Raw genomic sequence first — 15,502 nt, 5'->3', positions numbered from 1 at the left:
CAATTCGTTAAACACCTGTGTAAACAGGTAGGTCTTCACCTGCCGGCGGAAGGCTATCAAGGAAGGAGCCATTCTGATTTCCCTGGGCAGGGAGTTCCAGAGTCTAGGGACAGCCACTGAGAAGGCCCTGTCTCACATCCCCACCAGCCGTGGGGAATATATATCAATTGTGCCCGGAAACAAACTGGCAGCCAATGAAGCTGTTTCAACAGGGGCGTTGTATGATCTCTGTAATCTGCCCCTGTTAACAGCCTGCCAGGAGCTCTTTGAACCAGCTGAATTTTCCGAACATTTTTCAAAGGCAGCCCCATGTAGAGCCCATTACAGTAGTCCAAATGGGATGTAACCAAGGCATGTACCACCGTGGCCAGATCTCGGTTCTCAAGGAATGGGCGCATCTGGCACACAGGTTTTAAATGTGCAAAAGGACTCCTGGTCACAGCAGAGATTTGGGCCTCCAGGTTCAAAGCTGAGTCCAAGAGTACCCCAAACTGTGAACCTGTGTCTTCAGGGGGTGTGACCCCGTCTAACACAGGCCGGATCCCTATTCCCCGATCTGCCTTCCAATTGACCAGGAGCACCTCTGTCTTGTCTGGATTAAGTTTCAACTTGTTTGCCCTCATCCAGTCCATTACTGAAGACAGACACTGGTTTAGGACCAGGACAGCCTCCTTGGATTGAGGTGGGAAGGAGTAGTAGAGTTGAGTGTCATCTGCATATTGATGACACCACAACCCAAAACTCTGGACAACCTCTCCCAGTGGTTTCATGTATATATTAAACAGCATAGAGGACAACACAGAATAACAACAACAAGCTACATGTTTTAAAATAATGTGAGTTCCACAAACTGTATACACCATCCAATGATTTTTTTACATTATTTAATTTTAAATGATTGGGAAGTTCTTATCATTAGTGGCTGGGTGGTAAGCAGTATTTGAGGATATGGGCCCTGTGCAAGCATTAGCTGAATTGCTCATTGAGCTAAAACATAGAAATGGGAAGGTGGGTGGCACATAGCCTCTGTCCCAAACCACAACACATCTGGAAATAAGTTACTTCTTTGTGTGTTGAATATGAAAATATCAAGAAAGTTCTATGACTGGCTTCAGATAAGTGGGGTTACAGAGCTTTCCTGATCAGTAACACAAACGTATGATGGTTCCTGTCTGGGCAATGAGGGCAGAGCCCTATTCAGACCTTCATGTTCAACAAGCAAAAGTCTAACAGCTCCAGGTAATCAGCAGTATTTGCACATGGATTCCCAGTTGTAGTCTTAGATCTGATCGGGGAACATCCAAATAAGGCTACTGTGTCATAACCTACTTTTTCTTCAGGCTTCTGTAGTCAAGGAAACCCCTTCACAGAATTAGATCCTTTTCCTTCAAGGAAAGCAGGGGAAATGCTGGGATCCCATACATTAACAGCAACAAATTTACCGCCCTCCAAACAATTAAGAGCGGGAAACAGGTGCTGGAGGAGAGAGCCAAGAAATGAAAAAAGGAAAAGTCACTGGATTATGCTGAGTTGTGCAATGTCAACAGAATTGCACATGCAAAACAGGAAATGACAGAGTAAAAACTTTGTTTGGCAGATCTCCTCCAACCAGATGAGAAACGGAGTAAGGAATATAGCATGGGGGGGGGGGGGGGGGAGAGAGAAAACAGGAAACATAAAGAAAGCTGGCAAGGAATTACAACCTCTAAAAACTTCCAAAATGACCACCACTTATCTTGATGTGTATATGTGAGTCAAATCAATGGTCCTTTTGTCAAGTATCCTGTCTCACCAGCCCCAGGTGCTCCACAGGAAACAGAAAACATTACAAACTGTTGAATATTTCCAGTACATTTCCAGTTGTTCATTTCTAATTTTGAACCATTGTAGGCTTAAGTAATTCTGGAGGATGAAGGTGATGGCAGATTTATGGAGCCCTGGTGGCGCAGTGGTTAAATGCCTGTATTGCAGCCACTCACTCACAAACCATGAGGTTGTTGGGGGCAATTAGCTTACTCTTTGTAAGTCACTTAGTACATTATTCATTATTCCTTTTCTGTTTCTGTCAACGACACTTCTATTCAACTGGTTCATCAAGCCTGCAGTCTTGGCTTCATTTTTTACTCTTCTCTGTCATTTATTTCCCAGATCCAGGCCACCGCCAAGGCCTGTAGATTCTTTCTCCACAACATTGCCAAGATCCGTCCATTCCTCTCAATCTCTACTGCCAAGACTCTGGTCCATGCCCTAGTGGTTTCGTGACTAGATTATTGTAACCTCCTTCTAACAGGGCTTCCTCTTTCACACCTCCATCCTTTAATCTCTGTCCAGTATTCAGCTGCCCATATTGTCACATCTGCTCGCCGCTTTGACCAAGTTTCTCCTCTTTTATCCTCCCTTCATTGGCTCCCCTTCCCCTTCCGCATCCGGTACAAGCTTTTGTTATTGACTTTCAAAGTCCTTCATGGATTGGCCCCTCCTTACTTGTCTGACCTTCTTTCTCCTTACATTCCTACTCGCACCCTCCGCTCTGGTAGTCAAGGTCTCCTGTCCCAGTGTAGGACTACCACTGCCCCCTCCCGAATTCGTCCCTTCTCGCTTGTTGCCCCTTACTCCTGGAACCTTCTTCCCCCACATGCACACCTCATCACTTCTCTACCCAGTTTCAAAACTGAGTTAAAGACTATATTGTTTAGAGAAGCGTTCCCAGAGGCGAGCCCCTCTCTGACCCAGGAAGCCTCCTTTTAACCATTCATTAAGAAGCCAAGCCCTTCCTCCAGTCCATCTGCCTTGGTCCAGGCCTTGGAGGTGGAGAAGATCTGCTGGACCTGATCCTATTCCCCACCACCACTCCCTTCTCCTTTTGTGTTGTGTCTTTTTAGATTGTAAGCCTGAGGGCAAGGAACTGTCTGACTAAAAGATTGTATGTACAGTGCTGTGTAAATTTACAGTGCTTTATAAATAAAGGTTAATAATAATAATAATAATAATAATACATTGGTAAGCAGTATAGAAATGCACATGCTATTGATAATCTACTAAATGAATTTGCATTGACTGACCTCATCAACCAAGTTTTTCCCCTTTCTTCACTACAACATCCACTCCAATGCTTGAAGAAAGAAAAGAGAAAAGGAGAGTGAAGTCACAGAGACGAGAAAGTAAAGAAAATACAAAAGGGAGAAGAGAACGAGAAAGGAGAAACCCAATAAAATTGATAATGTGCACAATATTATTGCCAGGTGTCAGCAATAGTAAGACTAGGGCAAACCTTTGACATTCTGCCCCCTCCCCCCAATTTTTGAACTCTCCTTATCTGAAGGACAATTCTAGTCCTTCAAGAAATGGCTTCCCCAAATTTCAGCCCATCAGGTTGTAGAGCTGGGCAAGAAAGAATCAAGAGGGCCACAGTTGTGAAAATGTGCTAAATTCTTTCTGCACCCTTTCATATGGAGATTTCTATGTATGCTTGTGAAAGGTGGCCAGTGAAGAAAAGTAAGAGGAAGAAAACCATCACATTTGAAATGTAGTGTTGGGAAAGGGTTTTATGGATACTGTGGACATATCTGTCCATACTGTGCTAAAAAGACAAATAAATGAGTTCTAAAGGAAATCAAGCCTGAACTGACTAAATTGAGACTACTGTACTTTGACCATATCACGAGAAGATATGACTCCCTAGAAAAGACAATAATGCTTGGTAAGGTAGAAAGCAATAGGAAAAGAGGAAGACTACTTGCAGATGGATAGACTAAATCAAGGAAGCCATGGTTCTGAGTCTCACAGACCATAGCAGGGCGGTTGATGACAAGATGGGTTGGAAATGGCTCATTCATGGGGTTGCCATAAATCAATATTGACTTGATGGCAGTTAACAACAAGATCTGAAGAAATACAGGAGGCCAAGTAAGAGAAGGCAGCCTTAACGAATGCTTTAAGATGGAGGAATCCAAACTACTCAATTGTTTTGAATCAATATAGCAATAAATCAATATACCTAAAATCTCACTTCAACTTCTGGTACTTATACTGCTAGTAGAAATAGATGTCCAAATGAATTAAAGTACTATTAGACATACCTTTCCCTGAATTCTGTCATAGCACTACAGTCAGTGAGAGAAGAAGCCATCTATGGAAAACAAGTCTGAAATTGTTCAGGACTTTACCATTTAAAGCCTTAAATGAAGTCCAGAAAGCTATGGAAGACAAATACTAATGCTCAAGAATGGATGCTATGTGCTTCCACAGTTAAATAAACTTTGCTGTTACCTGCCTCGATCCTCAAAATGGAAGAGGTGGGATATAAATAAATATTTCTTCTTCTTCTTCTTCTTCTTCTTCTTCTTCTTCTTCTTCTTCTTCTTAAAACACTCCTCTAAATGGCAATCACCACTGGAGGCACATGCGAAAATCGAAGAAAAATCTACTACTCATAGCTATATATTGCCATGTATCTTTTGGCAGCCTGTGAGAAGCACAAGCCAATGCCAACTCAACAAGCTGCAGGTTTAACAGTGCCTTTTGAACTGCTTGAATTAGCAAAATAATTTCTCATAAATTAAAGAATCATTGATCTATGATACAATTAAGAACTACCATCCCCCTCTCCACAAATGTGAAGCATATATGCAGTGTCACTGACTGAATTCTGAGATGACATTTTAACCACCACTGGCTAACTTGCCCACCATTCTATCTAAAACTCCCATCTGGCACTTGAGATGTTCGTATTAGGATACAGTATTTTTCTCTCCTTCCTCATCCCTCTCTCTTCCCCCCTTTTCTCTTAATTTTTCAATTTAGGCTGACATCTGCTGGCCTAAGCTAATGGTTAGGCAAACAATGCTGACTATAACCCCATTTTGGGTCCCTCCCCCACCTTTTGTCATTCTACAGTGCTTAGAAAGCACAAGCAAACCACTTAATTATGTAGGAAATTCACATGGAATAATAATTTGGGAGGAGTGGGGAAGGCAAGAGGATGAACAATGCCAGCAGATGAAAATTACTTGGATATAATACCCTCTATGCATTGCAAATACAGTGTGCAGATTTGTTAATACAAAGAGTAAATAGGAGTCATCCTATATTGGCCAATTAAGCCTATACAGAAAGGGAAACCATTTAATGGTACCACACTGGGTTATAATGGGAAGGCAGCACATATGCCCCCTCTTTTAACCTTGAAGCCAGCCCAAGAGTAGGGGGAGTGGACTTTGTGACTGGCAATGACCTGCAGAGGTTTGATCTGACAGAAGGTAATTTAGGACAAAATGCTTGTCTTCCAGCAGAATTCATGGGATACTTCCAGTAATTAGTCGATGCGCAGAAGAATAATTGAGCGGCCAATGGAAGATTGACAGACAAGCTGCAATGAAAGAATAAAAAAACATTCTAAAGAAATGTAGTGGGTATCACTTCAAGACGAAAGCTTCACAGTTTCATGCCAAGAAAATGTAGTACAATCCAGATAGTAATGGTTAAATTCCCCAGATTGAATGCCAAAGCCATTCTAGAGGTTTCACTAAAAAAGTAACTTTTCAAGCTCTGCTAAAGATCAAAGAGTAAGTTCTTATAACAGATCCCCCAAACAGATCTGTCTTTGACAGATTCCTGGAGAATAGCACTATATCAGCACTAGGCTGCTATAACAATGTTTTAACTGTCATGGCTCCATCCTGTTCCCATACAAGCCTGTTTCAGCTCTAAGATCTTCAGGGAAGGTACCTCTCTTGATCCTATCTCCTCTAAACAATTTTTGCCAAGAAAATCCCATGATAGGTTTGCCTTAGGGTTGCCATCAGTCAGAAATGACCTGAAGGCATACAACAACAACAACAACAAATGACTTTGTTGGCACACAACAACAACAAATGTTGAAATTGTTGTTGTATACCATCAAGTTGACTCCAGCTTATGGTGATCCTATCATAGGGTTTTCTTGGCAAGATTTATTCAGAGGTTTGCCTTTGCCTTCCTCTAAGACTATAATTTGCTTAAGATCACCAAGTGGATTTCCATGGTTGCATGGTGATATCAATCCTGGGCTCCCAGAATCCTAGGCCAGTGCTCAAACTCTACACTATGCTAGTCCTAACCTTTATCTGCATGTTATTAAAGTGCACAGTCATAGCATATGAATTTTAAAAGTCAAAATTGTTTCCTTACACAGTCAAACAAAAAGAGCCGAATGCCTTTGGAAGTCCAGCATTATCATCTCCCACTACCATATTAAGATACAGGTAGTGGAGATAAACATCTTGGATAGCTCCTTTTAAAATTCTGAGAACTAAGGATGAGTCACAGTTCTGCTGCCATTGCCACTGCTTTTGAAGGCATGGTCTGTGAGGAGATACAACATGGCTGGTGAGCAGACTGGTGAACATAGGCAGGGCTAAAGATAGCAAGAAGGACAGGGGCCAGACTGTCAAACATTTTGGATTAGTTCTCAAGACCACTCAAATGTGTGGACTCTGTTATTACAAGGATTTCTCTGTTGTATGCAGATGAATCTGCCTAGTAAATAAAACGTTTGAAAGCATTTGGGGTGGACTGCTAAAAGAATGTTGATCCAATGAGTGGCATTTCCTGAGTAGAGGGTCTCATTCAGCTCTAAAATATATTCTCAGTTAAACTAGCTGTCACCTAAATAATACTGATCCACAGCAGTCTGTATGGAGCAGCTAGTTAAATGATTCATGGATATATTCCTACAAGTTAAAGACTTTCCTATTATCTATGAATTAAAGCCCAATCAATCTCTAGAGTCATTTTATGCAAATAGCTCTCTTTGCTGCTTAGCAGTTCTCATCTTTCCCCACTGGTTTTTATTCCAGTTTCTCTGGGTGTCTCACTTCTGTCACAGGCTTAATATTAATTCTAATACTGACACAAATAAAACAAACTACATAGGATGAGACCGGCATTCAACTGGCAAAGTTAATTCTGTTAGACTCATGCTAAGCTCAAAAAGTATCTGAGGCTTAAATGCAACTGTTTCTTCTAACTAGAGTAAGCCCATTATCTCATAGCAACTCACACAAGTGTAAGATGCTACAACAATAATGGCACATTCCAAAACATCCTCCTCCCCCCCCCCCCCCCATATTCTTTCTGAGTAAGTGGATATCTAAACTGGACAAGAATTGTAACAGAAGTCACCTTGGTTGTGTGCTGGTGTTCCTTATGTAAAGAGCAGGTTGTGCATGTCTCTCAGTCTCAGTTTTGGTGCATTTCTCAGATGCATTCTCATCCCATTCTTTGTATCAGATTGTGAGACTTTAGCTGGCACTCTATATTGTAGTTACAGATACTGAACTGCTCCCTGTTTAGTAACACTATGAAATCATGCTCATAATACTATAGCCGTGATCATAAATACTCCCCAACTCACCCTAACAGCCAGCAGCTACCAGCAGCCACATCAGTGTATGAGTTCCCAAGCCATCAAGATACATTTCAGTTCCAGAACTCAAACACCAAACAGACCGTGGTCTACCACCATTCTCTATTTCTTTGCATTTCAGATTGCCCTTTGTGAAATAAGTGAACTGAGTATAACACAGGAGTATCAGAACAGTTCAAGTTGAGGGGAAAATGTTTAAAATGCCTTATAAATTTTATTTTGCCAGCTGTTTTATTTGTTTGACAATTCCTAAGCATGAATAATTAAGTGCACTGGCCAATATTAGTTACCTCTCTCTTCAGTTATTTTATGTATTTATTAGTTATGGCTGAGATCCTGCATTGGAAATTTTAATGCATAACTTTATGACGATGGAGCTATATTGCTTACATTATAAGCAACTCATGCTAGTGAACTGAGATGATAAGCACCCTACCAAATATCCTTTTGTTGAATAGGAGCTGCTGTCCCAAAGTTCTTGTTCTAACATGTCTAAAGCACAACATGTGTCCTGATGCATAATGTGTCCCAAAGTGCATTGGATATGTTGAGCATTGGAACACATTGTGCATTGGGTACAATGGCCATGGGACATAACTACTCTGTGGCTCCCTTTCAGAGAATTAGACTGTTGTGCAACATTGGAATTCACCTTTATGTAAGTATCGTGTGACAATGGAAATATCTAACACTATGCGTTGTTGTTGTTGTTGTTGTTGTTGTTGTTGTTGTGTGCCTTCAAGTATTTTCTGACTTATTGCAACCCTAAGGCAAACCTATCATGGGGCTTTCTGCACATGATTTGTTCAGAGAAGGACTGCCATTGCCTTTTCCTAAAGCTGAGAGACTGTGGCTTGCCCAAGGTCATCCAGTGGGCTTCATGGTCAATCTGGGATTCGAACCCTGGTCTCCAATCATAGTCCAGTGTTCAAACCACTACATCACACTAGCTCTTAGCCCAGAATTATATCTTGCCTTTTCTCCAGTGAAGTCAAAGTGTCTAAAATTTCCTGATCCAGCAATGCTTTCACATCTATGCATTCTCCCATCCCAGAAAAAGCAAACCAGTCATTTTTTAGATTTGGCCCCTCTCAGCAGTCTTCCCCTGCTTAGAATTGATCCAGTTTCTAATTTTCTTTTACAAGATTATTATATGCTGAATGTCAACACTAGATATCAAATGTCAACTTTCAAGTAGCAAATGCAGGCTGTCAAATGTCATGTATTGGCTATGTTAAATATTGGCTGCCAAATGTCAAATATCAAATATTGAAATTTCAAATGTTTGGCAAACAAGCCACACCAGAATCTACAATGACAATGTCTAGAGAAGGCTGATGCTGATGGTGGGGGGGGGGGCATATTTCTTTCATCATTGTATAGGAATTGCATGAAAAGTTTATGGGGAATGGGAATTGGTCATAGACACAGAGTTCAGGAATTCATTTACGTGATTAGATCCTGTTATAATGAACTGTGCCAACAAGATTACTGTCTAACTTGAAATAACGAGACCAGACACAAATGTGGGTTGAAATAGGGCCACTTTATTTGAGGAATTAACTATTTATAACTGTTTTTGAATACTTGCAAACTAGAGGGGAGCAACCTGATGTGGGAGCAGCTGTGGCAGGTGGTCTATCCCTCATGCCACCTCCTCAGCTTTCCCTGGGCGAAACACCTGAGCTCCGAGGATAACCCAATGACTGGGTTGCTCCCCGGCCAGCTTGCATATGGAACGCCAGCCTGAGATTTCCACAGTCAACTCGCCAGACTTGACTGAGGATTATATCCCAGGTCAGCCCCAAGGAAGGTCTCTTTTTCTCTCTCCTTACTCGCAAGACCTAAGAAGAAGTCCAAGAGGCCTAACCTTCACCCCGAGTGGGTGCCATAGGTGTTCACCAGACAATTACATCTCCCCATAACCGCCAGTGACCGCCTATTTAAGTCCACACCTGAGCCAATTTCCTATGCCAAGAACAACAGTGTGAGGTAGGCGAAAAACCCTTGGAAAAAGGGAGAAAATTCCTACCTGGCCCATGAAGCGACCACCAAAGCCACACTGATGTCGAGGCGGGAGGGTGGGACAACAATTCTTGGAAGAGGGAGAAGGGAGGGCGGAGCAGGCTTAAATAGTCTTAGCCCCCGCCCCTAACTGTCTCCCAGACCTGGTGTGATGCTCCAGGTCCAATCAAATTACTGGTCTCTATTCAAATAGACCAGTAAACTCCCATCCCAGGCATACAGCCTGGGGATGTGGATTACTGTCTAACTTGAAATAACGAGACCAGACACAAATGTGGGTTGAAATAGGGCCACTTTATTTGAGGAATTAACTATTTATAACTGTTTTTGAATACTTGCAAACTAGAGGGGAGCAACCTGATGTGGGAGCAGCTGTGGCAGGTGGTCTATCCCTCATGCCACCTCCTCAGCTTTCCCTGGGCGAAACACCTGAGCTCCGAGGATAACCCAATGACTGGGTTGCTCCCCGGCCAGCTTGCATATGGAACGCCAGCCTGAGATTTCCACAGTCAACTCGCCAGACTTGACTGAGGATTATATCCCAGGTCAGCCCCAAGGAAGGTCTCTTTTTCTCTCTCCTTACTCGCAAGACCTAAGAAGAAGTCCAAGAGGCCTAACCTTCACCCCGAGTGGGTGCCATAGGTGTTCACCAGACAATTACATCTCCCCATAACCGCCACAGATAGGGGCAAGCGTCGGCTTAGCCCCTATCCCCCACCAGGCTGGCTAAACAAGCCTGCAACCCCTTTTGCAAATCTTCAAGAAATATATTATTGCCGGCATCACTCAAATGAATGCCATCAGGCCTATATAACTCTGGGTGTTGTAAAACAATAGCTGGATGAGCTATGTAGTGACCCAACCCACGATCCAGGGCATTGTGAATCTCGTTATTAGCTCTACGGCGAGCCCTATTAAGTAAACGAGGATCACCGCCACCACCCCAAACTTTACGAGGCACCATGGCCGACCAAACAATTTGAACAGAAGGCCAACGATCCAAAATGGATCGAAAGTCTCGAATAACTTGTAAGATAAGGGCCTTGCCTTGAAGAATTCCCAAATCATTACCACCAAGGTGAATAAGTAGAACATGAGGCGGAGGCCGACGGCGCTCCCCAAACAGAAGGGGCATCAATCCGTGCCATCTCAGGCCACGCTTGCCCATCCATTCAATCAATGCTGTCTCGGCCAGGCCCAGGTGACATCCGAAGGGTCCACGTCTGGCATGGCGAGCAGCCCAATATATGAAGCTATGGCCACAGATCAATATCCGCAGTCGGCTCGGCCATAGGCTAGAGTCTGAAACAAGACAAAAACAATTAGAATTGAATAGGTCTAACGTATCTGCGATAGGTATCAGAACTCCACCGACCTAGCTTTTGAATGGCTTGTGGCTGAAAACCAATCATCGCTGCTGTGGATGCCGCCCCAATCCTAAAGGAGTGTGTCCCAAATTTAAGTCCCTGGAGTCCTAGGCGATCTAGTGCCTTGGAAGTAATGGACCAAAATTGAAATTTAGTAAGGGGAGACCTATCTTGATGACAAAAAAGGGGCCCAGGATGAGAACCCCTAGCATCTAAAAATAATCTGAGGGCGAGAACTGGGCAAAGAGAATGATCACTGCATTGGCCCAGGAAAATTTTTGATCCCCTGCCCAATTGATCAGTCTTGGAAAACCGGATAGTAAGTGAAAAGCCCTTTGGATTAAATTGGATATCTTGAAAGCGCAACGCCCTGCCAGATTTATCGTGTCTGGACGTTGGCACCAATTCAGAGACCCTTAAAGCACCAAAAAAGGCAGTTAAGGCAGCAGCCTGGAAGAGCAACACCTCATAAGGAGAGCTGCACAAAGAGGACCAAACAGTGTTTAGCCCCTTAAGGATAGTGGGGGATAGAGGAGTGCGTGCATCCGTTGTAGTGCAGCCCTCTCGGGACCAACCTTCTAACGTTTTAGCTATTCGAAAATCAGTAGTGTGATCAGTCAGGCCCTGAGCCTTTGACCAAAAGGCAAGAGCAGATAATTTGGACCTAATGGAGCGTGACTTAAGCCCTTTGTTGTGGAGGTAAACACAGAACTGAAGAATATGAGAACACGGTACCGGCAGCTCCTCGACTAGCTTTTGACTTCTGCGAAAAACCAAAAATTCTTCAATGGCTCTAATATAGCTCTTTTTGGTACTTGAAGCTAAAGACATGCCAATTGCCCGTATCACCTCGTGAGGCCAAGACTCCAAAGGTCTGGCGGCATTGGATCTGGTGACGCAGCAGCGTTTGGAGCCAGAAGTCTGAACCGCTCCATCTGTGCACGAGAAAGGGCATCAGCTTTCTCATTAATTAATCCAGGAATATGCCGAGCTGTGAACAGTATATTAAACTTTAAGCACTGTAATGTGAAAGCCCGAACCAGTCCCATAACCCTCGGGGATCTGGATGTTAAAGAGTTTATGACATGAACTGTTGACAGGTTGTCGCACCAGAAGTGAACAGAAGAATTTGACAATTCTTTGGCCCAAATTGTGGTTGCGACTACAATCGGAAAAAATTCTAAAAAAAGTGAGGTCAGAGGTAATGCCAGAGGCAATCCAAGCATCGGGCCAAGTTTGAGCACACCACCGCCCCTGAAAGTAGACGCCAAACCCACAAGAACCTGCTGCATCAGAAGCCACTTGTAGTGCATCTTGTAGCTTTTTCTCCTCCCTCCAAAAGGAAACACCGTTAAAGTCAGTCAAAAAGGATAGCCAAACTCCCAAGTCTTCTTTGATTTCTTTAGACACCCTCAGCCTGTGATGAGGCAATTTTAAACCCCTAGTAGCATCACACAATCGTCGTAAAAAGGCACGGCCTGGCGCTACCACTTTACAAGCAAAATTTAAATGGCCAATAATTTCTTGCAATTCTTGCAGTGTGGCCTTTTTTAAAGAAATAAACTGGCATAACCGAAGCCTAAGCTTAATAAGCTTGTTTTCAGGAAGTCTGCAAAGTTGACTGACAGTGTCGATCTCAATGCCCAAAAAGGTTAAACTATAGGAGGGGCCCTCAGTCTTATCGGGCGCCAAAGGTACACCCAGTTCATCAGACAGGGAAATAAACTGAGACAATAAAGCTGAACATTGGCCAGTCTGATAAGTTCCAATAAACAAAAAGTCATCCAGGTAATGTACTATTCCCTGTTGACCAGATTTGGACCTAATGGCCCATTCCAAAAATGTGCTGAAGGTTTCAAAAGCTGTGCATGAAACCGAGCAGCCCATGGGGAGAGCCCTGTCAATATAATAACCACCCTCAAAATAAAAACCTAGCAGCTCAAAATCTCCAGGATGTATTGGGAGTAAGCGAAATGCAGACTTAATGTCACATTTTGCCAACTCGGCCCCAATGCCAAATTTACGGATTAACTTAACAGCCTGATCAAAAGACGTATATTTAACTGAACACAGGTCTGCAGGGATTGAATCATTCAGCGAATCACCCCTGGGGTAGGAGAGATGATGAATCAACCTGAATTCTCCAGGGGCCTGCTTTGGAACTATTCCCAATGGAGAGACCCTTAAGTTGGGAAAAGGTGGGTGTTGAAAGGGCCCCAAAACCCTCCCTTCTTTAACTTCATTTTGAATTTTAAGTCTAACAACATGTTGTAAACCATTAACTGATTGTAAGTTTTTGGCCATAAATGGGCGCCGAACACCACAAAAGGGGATACGAAAACCCTCAGTAAAACCTGCCCGCAAATAACTGGCAGCCTGACGATTAGGGTAAGCCCCCAAATAATGGAGCAAGCTCTCTAGGTTTATAGGGCTAGGTCCCTTTTGGAAAAGAAGGGGTTGTAGCTGATGACTTTTTTCCACCCTGTTGGTCTCGCTGGTTGACCTGAGACCCTTTAGCTTTGGGGCAGTTTCGGAAAGAGTGATTAGCCCCGCAGATGGAACAGTCATGTCTGAACTTGCATAGTTTTCGAGAGCAAAAACCCTGGGATCCAAACTCCCAGCACACCAATTTGTTTGTTTGACCAGTGGTATTTTGGGGACGAAAGGAGCCAGAATTACCTGTCTTCTGAATAAGATGGCCGCTATGAGACCGTTCTCCCTGAATTGGTCTGGATGGAGTCATGAGTTGCATCCACAACTGTGGATGCATGATGTCCCAACGCAATGAGGGGTATATAGCAGCCCTCATGCGAAAAGCCTCGTCATAGAGAAGCCAAGCCGGACCAGCAAAATCAACATAGGCTCTATGGATGATATCCATGTATTGAAACAATGATGGAGCTCGCATTGGTTGAGACCTGGCAATGAAGCCAGCATAAATAAACATACCTGACAGCCAATTAGACCAGTTTCTGACAATCCGTTTCTTTTTCAGCTCTTCCCTTTCTTTTTCATCAAGTTTGTCTTTATCAATTTTATCAAGTTCACGATTTAGGAGAGAAAACACATCTACATATTCTCCTCTGAGAATTTTTTCTTTGGTTGACTGAGCCAAATGATCACCTAGTGGCAAGTCAACACCACCAGATGGGATAGATGACCCAGAAGCAGCTGAATAACACCCAGACGTTGAAGGTCCCATAACTAGTGGATCTGTTCTATTCCAGGGATTGTTGAACCACCACATAGGATCAGCATAAGGCTGGGATGGAGAGCCAATCGCTAAATTTGTGGCCAATGGACCTAACTGTCCACCCACCATAGGGGCAAAAGGTTGTCCTAAATTAGGTGTGTTAAAACCCCAAGGCCAAGTAATCTGGGAATAGGAAGTGTTTAAGTTAGAGACATCACCTTGTGAAACTGGTCCAGATTGTTGAGCCAACTTTGGCTGAGCCGCATCTTGAAGTGAAGGACCAGCATTTACCTCATTGGACTCTTCAGGGGTAAGCAGAGACTCAGATTGAGCATGCAGCTGTTCTAGAGCAGATAGACGAGAACAAACTTCATTGTAAGCCTGTCGTTCTTTAGAAATCCTAGTGGACTTTCGCAAGGAAGGGGTCTGAGAGCTGCGCTGTAAAAGAGCCTGTTCTAGAGACTTTGCCCTGGCAATAGCCTCTTCCCAGGGAACTTCACTGTCATCATCCGATGACGATGAAATAGCTATCTGAGGTCGTTTGGTTGGCCGTTTAGCTGGGCCTTTTCCTTTTTTGTTAGAAATACCTTTCTTAGGACCCATATTTAAGAATTAATAATAGGGTCAAATATAACTTAAAACTTAAGAAATAATACCTAAGAATCAATAACACCACTGTAATAAGTATCAGTGATTAGTTGGGCCAAAGAAGCTGAGAGAGTGTGACCTACTTGGGGCTTTAGTCAAAATTAACAGACTGTAATGAGCTCCCAGGCCCCCAGGGGGCGCAATGAAGCTTGGCCCCTTTGAAAAAGAAATAAAGCTATGTAGCAACCTCAAAGATTACCAGAAGGAAAATAATTGTTTTTAAATCAATCTGAAACCCAAACCAGCCTTGAACCAACAACCCCTTGAACTGAATAGAGGCCTAGTGAACCACTGAGCTACCAGGGAAAAGCTGCAAACTTTGGATGGAGAGCTGCAGTGTAGCAAAATAAAGCTACCAGGCAGGTAAATTATTAACCAGACCTCTGCAGAACTAGAGAGAGAGAGAGAGGGAAAAGGAGGGAAAATAGGAAGCTGTGCCTTGAAAGCACACTGGAAAAGACCCACCCAGCACAGCAGAGCAACAGGTAAGGGGCCCAAATAGGAACCCAGACGGAGGCAACCCAGACCCAAATAGGGACAATAACCAGCACTGAAGCTCTAAACTGTTTGTTGCCCACAGGGAGTGCAGAGATAAGGAGGCAGGGAAAGGAGCATGCACACACAAACGGAGCAAAAACACCAAAAAGAGGGAAAATGAGCAGGCACACACAAGGCAAGCACCAGCAGGGGAAAAAACAGGCACACATGAGCTGAGCAGCAAACAAACAGGGAATGAAGGAGGCAAGCAGGGAAAAGGGAGCCCTGCAGGGAACAGAAAGGAGACCTAACTCCAAACCCCAGGCTGTAGTCCACCTCACGAAGGGAGAGGGGCCCAGAAAGAACCATGGGCAGAGCAGGGCCTAC

At 43.5% G+C, this 15,502-nt stretch overlaps 2 protein-coding genes across 6 annotated transcripts; both read right to left on the bottom strand.

The window, feature by feature from the left end:
• Positions 1–8,932: 8,932 nt before the first annotated feature.
• On the bottom strand, positions 8,933–14,819 carry LOC149313142 (uncharacterized). Of its 5 annotated transcripts, XM_089526123.1 has the most exons (3): positions 14,209–14,819; positions 11,533–11,732; positions 10,646–10,732 (listed from the first exon to the last, which is right to left on the bottom strand). In XM_089526123.1, the coding sequence occupies exons 1-3, from the start codon at positions 14,591–14,593 to the stop codon at positions 10,697–10,699; spliced, it is 621 nt and encodes a 206-aa protein (XP_089382249.1). In that variant the 5' UTR covers positions 14,594–14,819; the 3' UTR covers positions 10,646–10,696. The 5 variants fall into 5 exon arrangements, with proteins under 5 accessions (XP_089382246.1, XP_089382245.1, XP_089382248.1 ...); XM_089526120.1 differs by lacking the exon at positions 11,533–11,732 and having other exon boundaries at positions 8,933–10,732; XM_089526119.1 differs by lacking the exons at positions 11,533–11,732; positions 14,209–14,819 and adding an exon at positions 13,477–14,195 and having other exon boundaries at positions 8,933–10,732.
• Positions 11,790–13,465, bottom strand: LOC149313143 (uncharacterized). Its single transcript, XM_089526117.1, has one exon. It carries the CDS (start codon positions 13,363–13,365, stop codon positions 11,803–11,805), a length of 1,563 nt encoding a protein of 520 aa, XP_089382243.1. The 5' UTR covers positions 13,366–13,465; the 3' UTR covers positions 11,790–11,802.
• Positions 14,820–15,502: the final 683 nt, after the last annotated feature.

This window comes from Sceloporus occidentalis, unplaced genomic scaffold (assembly GCF_023333645.1).
Source record: "Sceloporus occidentalis isolate IW3139 unplaced genomic scaffold, rSceOcc1.0.p SCAF_5, whole genome shotgun sequence".
Lineage (NCBI taxonomy): Eukaryota > Metazoa > Chordata > Lepidosauria > Squamata > Phrynosomatidae > Sceloporus > Sceloporus occidentalis.
This window is presented reverse-complemented; position numbering and strand designations above follow the sequence as displayed.